The sequence below is a fragment of the Haemaphysalis longicornis genome, unplaced genomic scaffold (assembly GCF_048455015.1).
Source record: "Haemaphysalis longicornis isolate Haplotype H1 unplaced genomic scaffold, Haemaphysalis longicornis Haplotype H1 scaffold_3, whole genome shotgun sequence".
Taxonomy (NCBI): Eukaryota; Metazoa; Arthropoda; class Arachnida; order Ixodida; family Ixodidae; genus Haemaphysalis; species Haemaphysalis longicornis.
In genome coordinates, this window is record NW_027526335.1 from 86235710 (window position 1) to 86246292 (window position 10583).

A 10583-nucleotide genomic window follows, 5' to 3' on the forward strand; every position below is an offset into this window, starting at 1 on the left:
GACACCAAGAACTGGGATTTTGCAGCATTGCCTGTATCTGCAGGATAAATACAGGGCTGCAGAGTTTTTCACTTATGCTTCTAAAACGTTCACTGCGGTGTCTTGTGCTGCGCATGGACCCAATTTTGAAGAAGGTAGAACCATGAATGTAAAGACAAGTATTTTTACGGCAGAAGCATATGGCTTTTTTCTGGTTGTAAGTCTCATAATTTATCATATTCCTAAAGCCATCATCTATACAGATTCGCTGAGCGTTGTCCGCACATTGTCATCCGGAAAGTCATCGAAAAACCATGTCATTAATCTTGTCTTCAAATTAATTATGCTAGCTTATTCTTCAAACCTTGAGGTGACTGTGTGTTGGGTGCCAGGCCACTCTGGAATCGGTGGAAATGAACTGGCAGATGAAATGGCCGCCAGTGCTGCACTCCGAAGCACAGTACACTACATATAACAACATAACAAAATACTACCTTACGCAGACTTCAAGCCACACATCAGACAGCAACTCCGTAAAACTTGGCAAGCAGACTGGAGCGAACAGACAAACAACTACACGTAATAAAACCGCACTTGGGATCACACACTAGTGACTCACACAACAGACACATTGAAGTTACCTTAGATAGGTTACGGATAGGCCATACACATGTGAAACACGCGCACCTGCTCACTGGATCTCCAAGACCCCTGTGTAGCAGGTGTGGGGAGGGCCTATCCGTGATACACATCCTGTCGACATTACATGACTCAAACACTTCAGAGAACTCTACAGACAACATATTCTATTACATCCATCATACTTTTTAGGAGACGATGCCATGTTTTCTGTTCAGCGCACCTTTAAGTTTCTGTCAGAAGTTCACTTCTTACAGCTCATCTCATAACACCCGTAGTTTTACCCCTGGTCCTATACACCAGCCACCTTATTTATCTTTTTATCACTCTTCGTCTTCATCCTGGCCCTGTACACCAGCCGTGCTCGTAGTCTAATTGATTTTATTCGTGTTCCCTCTAACAGATTTTAGTTGTCACCTATTCATCAAAACACTTTCTCGGCGCTCTTTGCCCTAGTTGGCCTTGCGCCATTAACATTTAAACATCATCATCAATTCGTAACTATAATTGAGTAAAAGATAAATACAACAACGTCGTAACATATACAGAGTTCTGCATAGACAGGCAGGCGGCACACGCTGCGATGGCGGTCACTGGGCCGGCCTTTCCGTCACATTCCGAAAGAGGTCCACGATGACGTGGGTGTACAGCTTCTTGAAGGCAACGTCAAGCACCCTGTACTTGAGTGTATTCAGGCCGTCCTTGTAGATGCGGAAAAAGGATCGCCTGATTAACTTCATCCTGTGAGGTAAAAAAGAAAACAAAGAATGCAGGGTTAATTCTAATTGGAAGGAGCTGGAAAATTAAATGTGACGACTGGTGCATTCGTAATCACGCCAACAAACCCCAGCACATGCCTCTCCCCTGTGTGATCATCACGGTAGGGAGCAGTTGACGTAGTCATAGGGGATGCAGGGGATCGATCCCTTTCTAAACAGTGGCAAGTATGTCATGTACTCTGCCCAGGTATGCCAGCTCCTTTGTAGTCAGAGATGGAAAGGTCATGCTGATGCAATCACTGCCCTTGCGCTGTGTTCTGGCCGCCTCAACAACCTTAGAGTGCGTTAAGGGGGCACATGGGTCTTTGGGACCGAAGAATTGCCCAAAAAAGCATTTTTTTACGTATCACTTTTCTCTTGATTTGCAGTTTTTCCTACGAAAATTCCAAGTGCTCCAAGTGCGTTCGGGGCACATCACGCTATATGCATTATGTGGCTGAAATGTCCCACGCACTCCGCAAAAGAAATTGCCACGTGCACACCATTATTCGCGCCACCGTGGCAGCTGGCGAAATTGGGAATGCTGGCGCTTCACTAAGTTCCGATCAAGGCCACCACTTCATACGTTGCAACGTACCCGCTGACGTGTAGCAAGGAATGAGGCGTGTTGTTTAGGACCGTAACAGAAATAGACTCACCGTATTGGGTTTGCATGCTGCTTGCCGTGTTTCAGCATTGTGTACCGGCCGATGGTGCAGTTTACACGAGCTATCTCATAGCCGCTGAACCGCAGCCTGCAATAGGGTTCGTGCTGTGTTAGTATCTTGCATTATTGCCACCACCGCAGCCATAGGCAGAGTTTTCATTTTCCCCGGGGAGGCTTGGCTCCCCCTTGTCTTGCAGCCAATGATGATGATGGCCTTAAAATGTAATCATCATCACCATCATCATCATCACACACACACGCACACACCTCTAGTGAGCTTGTTTTCCTCCGGTAAGAGTTCGATGGAGTAAATGGAAAGTATGAAAGTAAGCCGGCCACAAGTGCGCCAATTCTATGATGCGGTAAGCTTTTAGCCCCAATAACATTTTAAGTGAAAAGTTAGAGTTAAAATGACCACTGATAATGGCACTTGGGGGACTAGAGGGGAGAAGGGATCACCATCGCTGGGGGGTGGGGGGGGGTGGGGGGGGGGGGGGGTGCAAAGCCCCCTCCGTGAAACACCGGAGGGCACTCGGGCCTGTCAGCCCTCCCTTAGTCTACGCCTATGACCGTAGCTAAAAGCGTTCATTCCAGCATGTACTGCAGGCACGCTGGCAATGCTTCAACAAAAATTAGAATGATTTTTAGAATATTGCACTATCTGGGAAAGCGCAATGCTGTACTTTGCATATGCAGCACCTTCTAAACTTAATGCAAGCAGGCATCCTGGACACTACGAAAACACTATAAAGAAGCATCACTGCAATCTTATTGCACCTTATTACGCTTTTATGCATTGCTTTTGTTTCATCTTAACACCTTTATATTGTGGCGGACCAAAGGGTGATATTCATCGACACCGTAGTGGGAGCCACAATCAGAATACACCAGCCGTCTTTATTTTGCACTCTGAGGGCATGCTGTGGTTGCGTAAGGGGACATTTCACGACTACCGTATTTATTCGCGTAATTTGCGCACTTTTTTGTTGTGAATTAAGGGCTTTAAAAAGGAGGTGCACAAATTATCCGGGTATTTCGCGAAAAAGCCCGAAATAACGTGTAAATGGTCCTAATGCGGACTATACAAATAAGAGAAACTCGAGTATGATAGCGCAAGCGAACGATACTCATTTATTGAGTACACAGTCAAAAGTAAGAAGTACAAAAGTTGTCAAAAGTTCACAGCACATACTTTTGACTATAGTCCAGTCCAGTTGTGGTCTAGTCCGAATCGCTGGTCGAGAAGTCAGACTCCGAGTTGTCGTCATGGCCACCATCAGTGCCCTCCCAAAGCGCATCGTCCTCAGTTCTGTCGAGTGTATTCGACAGCCCCGTCTTCTTGAAGCTGTGCTCCACAATGCTGGGTGAGACCATTTCCCACGCTGCCACGATCCACTCACAGGCCGTCTCTAGTGGCGGTCTCTATCCTCCCAATGGGAGTGGGCCTGTTCTCTCCACTGGCCATCCACTCGACATACATCTTGCGCATGTTGTCCTTGAACGGTTTGTTGACCAACACGTCCAAGGGCTGCAGGACAGATGTTCGGCCACCCGGAATAACGGCCAGGTCGGTCCGCATGTTGTGCAACTTCTCCTTTACACCCTCCACAAGAGGCCCATTGAAGGTGTAGAACACCAACAGCGATGGCAGTCGCAGCAAAGCGCACGGTCTCTTGCCCCAGACAGTGTCGATCCAGTCGCGCATCAGCTCCTCGTTCATCCACCCATTTTCTTGTGCACGGATGTGAATGTGGCCCCCAAGCTTCATTTTGGGCACCATCTTTCTCTTGAAAATGACGAAGGGTGGGTGTTTGCGGCCATCCACTGTCACGGCAAGCATCACCGTGCAAAGTTGTTTTTCGCAGCCGGTGGTCTTGATGGGCATAGGCGAGATGCCTTTCTCGCTCACCGTGGTGTTGGGCGGCATGTCGAACGTGAGCGGTGTTTTGTCAGCGTTCCCAATCTGGGACATGATGAAGCTCACTGTTCGGCAAAATCCAGTCGCAGAGCGATGAAACAACACAATTTTCTCCTCGTAGTCCTGCGGTAACCGCTGGTAGAGAGTTGTTCTCCGTCTGAGAGACAGCTGGTGGCGTCTCATGAAGCGCGTCACCCAGCCTCTGCTCGCCTTGAATGCCGCAGCAGGGACCCTTTCTCGTGTGCGATCTTCCTTGCCTCAAACTGTAGCGTCTCGCACGACACGGCAAGACAGGACGACCCCATCTGTCGAACATACTGCAACAGCTCTTCTTCCACGCCAGGAAACTTTCCTTGCATTGGTCCCCGAAACGCCCTCCTTCCAGGTTTGGTATTTTGAAGCAAACTTTTCTGCTTTCTCCAATACCACACGTGGCTCTCGTTTACGTTGAAGTGCTTTGCGGTGACATGGTTCCCGTTTTCCTCGGCAAACTCAATGACGCTATTGTAGCACACCGCTACTGTAGCCAAAGGTGACTGACTGACGGCAAAACGTGAACACAAAGGGAGGATTCCGTCGCAGCGCAAATGCAGGAAAGGAGAGCCAGCACTTAACAAGGCTGGGGTGAGACCGCAGCGGGGCTGATACTCCTTTCATACCTGCGATGCAGAAATTAGTGCTTCTGACTCCGCGTCTGCCTTTGTGCGTGTTGTGTGCGAGTTCTCAGGGCGGAAAAAACAGGAAAGTAGGAGGAAGGGACACGCTCAAGTTGTTCTGACTCCCGCGAAAAGGACGAGAGAAGCGATGTGCATGTGTCGGGAAGGGCATCGCCTATGCTCCATCACGGAGGGGCGGTGAGGTGAAACATCTAGGCACGGAGAAGTAGTGGGAAAAGAAAGAAGGGACTATGCACACATGCACGCACAGTATCGTGTATATTGCGTGTATCACTGCGCTTCCATGCGCCATGCCGCCGTCCAAAGCGTGCTTGTTTGAAGCACGTGCTGAAGGGTTGTGTATGGCGAGACAGGGAGCGCAAAATATACGAGTAAATTTTTTTTATAAGGGTGAGCAAATTATGCGAGGGCGCAAATTATGCGAGTAAATACGGTACTCAGCGGCAGCAATCGTGGTGCCAAGTGCAAATTAGCCGTAGCAGTAGTCCGTTTCATGTTGTAGACCATGTGAAGGTTAGCTATTTACATGCACACAAATTTTAGAGTTTTCTGACATGCACAATTGATTGTCAGAGCATGTTCTTACAGATGTGCCGCAAGGGCCAAGGTAATCACTCATCATGGGTCACTTCTAATTTGCAGAATTTTGCAGGTAATGCCAAGGTCAATTTAATTTAGGAGTTTTGGGTAGCATGACCACTTTCAATGCTTCCAATGACAAGGCATGGGCACTTATACTCAGAAATGTATTAGAAAAGACATTAAAAGCATCCCTCTTAATGCTTTATTCTCCAAAATTGCTTGCTGACCTGCATTTTTGACAGACTGGTAGAGTGTTGTCAATAAACAGGCCAAACTCACAAGAAGAACGAGATTAGTTAATGTTATAGAGCGTCTTCCCAAAGGACGTCAACCTGCCCATAAGGAAGATGTTTGTTTATTATATGTTTGTGTGCTGAAAAAAAAAGACGTCTATACGCCTGTGCTTCTATTCCTCAAATGCCATTGCTTTTGTATGTAGCTCACAGCAATACAAGAAAAGACCCACAAACCTTCCTTTTTCTTTGTTAGTTTCAGTCTATCAAAAATTACAGTGTATTTTCAGTAAAATTATTGTGAACCTAAATCGTAAGAACAGCAATGGAATTAAAACAAACAATGCAAGCGCTCCTCTTTTATGCAGTCAGGACCAGCACATTCTTTTGACACAAGTTTTTTTTTTACTGCATACTGCCAGTTGTCACACTGGTCCAGCTAGGCTTCGGATAGATCAAACGACTCACACTGACTGGCTTCACTTGTTTGGTCTGGTGTCATTTTAATCATATTCAGCTCATCATCCTACTGAAATGCCATTTTCTTTCAATTTAAGGATAGGTCTTTGGTATTTTTCTGCATTCACTGGTCTTATCAACACAACTACTGTTACTGTAATGGAACTATGTTGGCTCCTGGTAAAAGCAGTGTTTTGTAGTGTTGACACCGTGAGTAAAACAATAATGGGATCAAGTTTATCCCTACTCACCGTATGGACATGTCATCGTCCTCGCCACCCCATCCCCAGTAGATGTTGGGGAAGCCATTGACTTTCTCTATGTGCTCGCTCCGCAGCGCGGACACGCCTCCGAAGATGGTGTCGTAGAAACTGCTGCATGTCAGAGATGCCAAACAGATTTTATATTGTGTCTGCGGGAGAGGTCGTGTTAATAAAAAAGGAATTGGCGAGTATGATACTCCCTAATGCGATATTTGGGCACAGCAGCAATGCTCCGAGGCACCACACACTCGTGGGTTCTCTCGACGGCAGCTATGGCGAGCCTCTGCGTGGGTGGCGCAAAGTGCGTCTCAGGAAGGTACCGCGAACTGCTTCTTAAGCGAACGCACATCATAGTCACGCGCGCGCCCCTCACGTTTTCGCCCCAGCATCGCGCCGTCGAGCGCATCGTTCGGGCACAACATACTGCCCCTCCCCTCCTTCACCGCACGCTTTCGGAGAGCGTTGGATCGCGACGCCACGACAAACCGCCCTCCCCTCCCAATTTCGCGACACTCTCCTTTTTTGCTTTCTGTCATCGTTCGCTTCCCTCCCCTCTTCATATCGCAACGCTCTCCCAGATGAAAATATATGTTTTTTTCTAGCTGGATTATTGAACCAGAAATTTCATCTAGCTAGAAATATTCTAGCTAGAAACAGCAAATTTCTAGCTAGAAATTTGCTATTTCTAGCTAGAAATAGCAGAATTCTAGCTAGAAATTCAGTTTCTAGTTAATTTCTAGCTGGTTTGAGTTTTACTTCTAGCTAGCATTTGTCAGTCCGGCTAGAAGGGAAAAAATCCGCAAGTTAGAAATAATATTTTCTAGCTAGACGAAGAATTTTTCTAGTTAGAATCTGTCGATTCCAGCTAGAATCTAATAATCTAGTCAGAAATGAAGCCGGAAATTATGATTTCTTGCTAGAAATGCTCTTTCCATTTTCACGGGGCCCCTTTGCTTTCTTTCATCGTTCGCTTTTTCTTTCAGTTGTTGGTCCAGGCCATCGTTCCCGCGGTTGCGCCGACAACCGGCTCAGCCCAGAGACGGGCGCCAAAGGGTTGCGCCAACACCACCTAGCTGGGTTCCGCAGGAATTCTTGGAGAGCGAGGGAGAGGACGTTTCGGGGAGAGTGCGTTTCTCACTAAACAAGGGGAGGGTTAGAGGAGGGGGAGAGGGAAGCGGAGCACAATTGATGCAATTGATGCAACAACCAATCAGCCGTGTGCAGAGAGGGGTGACGTCAAGCAGCGCCGCAGCCGCGGCTGCCCTTTTCGCCACCGAATGAACATCGCATTACGGCAAAAATGTGCAAAAACAGCCAAGATGCTGGTGCATGCAGGAATTTGGCATGATGCTTCCTTGCTCCCGGGTTGATTCTTTTGCCGCAGTGCCTAATCGCAGTATTTCATCGAAGTGGAGTGCATTGTCACTAGCGACAGTGCACAGCTATAATGTCCAAAGTATAAGTGTCCAAAGTAAATTTGTTACTTCAGACACTGCATGATTGCCGCACATTTGATTTGTTTTGATTTGATTTGATGAGTTGAGTTCAGCGACACATACTTGTTCAGACCCTTCGCACGCAGTTTAAAACACTCTGCAAGCATTTCTTCATGAATTTATACCATGCCTTTCTTGTTGGCAGTTCTAGCATTCACCGTGACATCAGCGGTACCAGATTCAGGTTGTGATGTAGCGGCTAGGACACTGTGTTGTCAGTGAAGGTGAGCCAACCATTGTTTGCTTGTTCGTTTGATATCATATCGCGTGAGGGTACTTTTTTGCATCGTGCACGCGCAGAGGCCAGAATTCAAAGCACATGCATGGTTGCACAAGGTGCAGGAAATGCATTATGCAACACTACCCGGCATCCTACCAGTGATGTCACACGCAGGTGGCGCCATAGTATCTCCTCGACAAGAGAGGGAAAGAGCATATAGTCGGATATAAACCGTTTTTTTAATAAAAAGGGGGAAGGGGTAAAGAAATGGGGGATCCATTCAGCTTCTTGGCAAAACCCCTTCTCAACAAACGACAATCCTTGCGTCTTTGTGTGCATTGCTGCAGTGTTTTGCCAAAGAGGGGCACACATGCTGCTTCAGTGAAACCTAGTTTTTTAGTGGCTCCTCAATGCCAAACTGTTGCAATGAGCTTAAATTTACTCTGAAATTTTGTGGTGCATAAAAGCTGCAGTACATCCGTCGTGACTCGGATGAACAAAATTGCAAACCGCAAGTTTCTGATACCAAGTTCGGTAGTTTATTAGTGATGGGGAGCAATTTTACAGACAGGTGTGGTTGTGATGGAAAAATTAAGGTTTCCTACATTTGGTTTTACTGGTTTTGTTAATGGTTAGTGAACAGCCCGAGTGGTCGTGGCTCTTGGTCGTTGGCTGTTTTGTTTGAGCAAAGCGGACAGCCACTCCGAGAGTAGTTCCGATTAAAAGAGCAGCACAGAGGAGGAGGAGGAGGAGTTTATGCTTACCCGTACTTCATGGCGTCGATGCAGGTGGATATGTGGAACGGCTTCTCCTGGCAGGCGTACATGTTGTAGTAGTTCTCCGGTAGCATGTCCACATCGTGGAAGATGAAGCAAGTGTAGTCATGCAACACCTTGGCCACCTCGTAGCCAACATTGAGCAGCTTTGCGCGGTTGAAGTCTCCGGTGCCGCTCTGCGCGGTCAGGAAAAATGTTGAAGCAAATAAAATGTGCGCTGTCATGCTAAATATGCCGACGACATTGCAAGTGGGGCTCCTCTTCCCGATCTGCAACAGGGTATGTTGCAGAGAAATGCTGAAGTAGCCACCAGATTCCCCCACAGCGCAGATAAATAAATTAAAAAGAAATTCACAGGGTCTGTCATGTTATTCCTAAAATGACTTGAATGCAAAAGCCTGAGTGTCAATGCATTAAATTCACTTTTATTCACTTGTCATCCACTTTGATCCACTTCAATTCCTCATACTTCACTTTGATTCCTCCTAATTCATCTTTTAATGTAGATTCAATAATCTACTGATCAAATTCCCTAGTTATCCACTTAATTCACTTCGATTCTGCTCAATTCATATTGATTCCTCTATATTTCCTATGTTCATTTTGAGTGCTCCTAATTTTTCTTGTTATCTTCCTTAATTCACTTTGCTGTCGTGGTTTATTCCACCTAACTGGCTTTACGTCGCTGAAGGCGTCCAGAATATTTCCATATCAGCCAAGGCGATGCTAACTACAGTGATAGATGTCAACATACATACAGCATTGCGAATGCTATTATTCTCAAGATGGGCGTTGCGGCGTTGCGGCAACGCCGCAACGGTCTAAATAGTGTTGCATCATGGCAGCCATGGGAGCAGTCATAGTTGATTTCACCCAATCGGCTGAACCGCTTGTGCTGACTGACTAGCCACAGACAGACTGCTCCCATCCAATACAGCAATCCTAGGTGGTGTCGTTTCGCAACTGCAAGGGATCAGTCTGTCTTGATTTTACCCAACCGGACAAACCGCTTCCGCTCACTGACAAGTCAGCCTACTATCAATAATTAACAGTGACGCTAGCGGAAGTGGTCAATTGGTCAGGTTGGCTGAAATCAACTACGACTGCTCCCATTGCGGCCATGATGCAACACTAATTAGACAGTTACCGAAGAAATGTACCCTGACGTCGCCTCACCATGGCGCGATGGTAAGTGCATTTTATTTGCTCAAAATGTGTGGTCATTTGTAAAGGCTGTGCCTCTGCAAATGGAGACGTACTGCGGGAAAACATCGATGGTATACCCAGGCGATAGTACTCACCTTCGGATACCCATGAAAAAGAAAAAGAGAAACGCAGGCATGCGCAAATGATGCACATGAGCGTTGGACTATTCTATTCAAAATGTGTCTAATTTGAGGTCCCAGGCCACGACTGTCCAGAGCAGGCTGTCCGACCGACCTGTTCGATGACGTAGACGCCGTAGTCGAGCAGCTGCCGCTGCAGGAACGGGTGCATGTGGTGCAGGAAGACCCGCAGGTTGCTCAGGCGGTTCCTGTAGGGCACCACCAGGGCCACGCGGTGACGCGCCAAGCAGTGGCTCGGGAACCAGCGGCCGCCCGGCAGAACCTGCGGGAACAGGCGCTCCTGCTCCGCCAGCTCGGGGGCGCTTTTCAGGACCGGAACCTTGCCACCTGACAGATAGGCATCATAGGGCGGGCGACACTCACGTGCCTGCAGGGCCAACTTCCAACTTATAAAGCAAAGTTTTACTACTTTCGTCCAGCGATTTCGTGGAGGGTGCACAAATGGCCTTTTGACCGGAGACACACCCCCGGCGACACACCCCTCGAAGCGCATCGCGTGATTCGCCGGGCCCGCTGTTGGCGCCTGCGGGAGCTGACAGCGGTCGCCACCGCCGCTGCTGTGGCTAGGGG

At 47.6% G+C, this 10583-nt stretch overlaps 1 protein-coding gene across 1 annotated transcript; it reads right to left on the reverse strand.

Annotated features, from left to right (window-relative positions):
• Nucleotides 1–462: 462 nt before the first annotated feature.
• Nucleotides 463–10337, reverse strand: LOC144174771 (beta-1,4-N-acetylgalactosaminyltransferase bre-4-like). The gene is made up of 5 exons (XM_077703647.1): nucleotides 10108–10337; nucleotides 8656–8843; nucleotides 6164–6286; nucleotides 2036–2131; nucleotides 463–1359 (listed from the first exon to the last, which is right to left on the reverse strand). Exons 1-5 carry the CDS (start codon nucleotides 10162–10164, stop codon nucleotides 1209–1211), a joined length of 615 nt encoding a protein of 204 aa, XP_077559773.1. The 5' UTR covers nucleotides 10165–10337; the 3' UTR covers nucleotides 463–1208.
• Nucleotides 10338–10583: the final 246 nt, after the last annotated feature.

What these genes read in the sequence shown, in the direction of transcription:
- LOC144174771 (XM_077703647.1), bottom strand. Translation starts at nt 10,164, where the DNA reads ATGCACCCGTTCCTGCAGCGGCAGCTGCTCGACTACGGCGTCTACGTC. An exon ending in GACGATGACATGTCCATACG is followed by an intron (nt 2,132 to 6,163) that starts GTGAGTAGGGAT and finishes ACCCTATTGCAG; the next exon opens with GCTGCGGTTCAGCGGCTATG. An exon ending in CAGCATGCAAACCCAATACG is followed by an intron (nt 1,360 to 2,035) that starts GTGAGTCTATTT and finishes TTTACCTCACAG; the next exon opens with GATGAAGTTAATCAGGCGAT.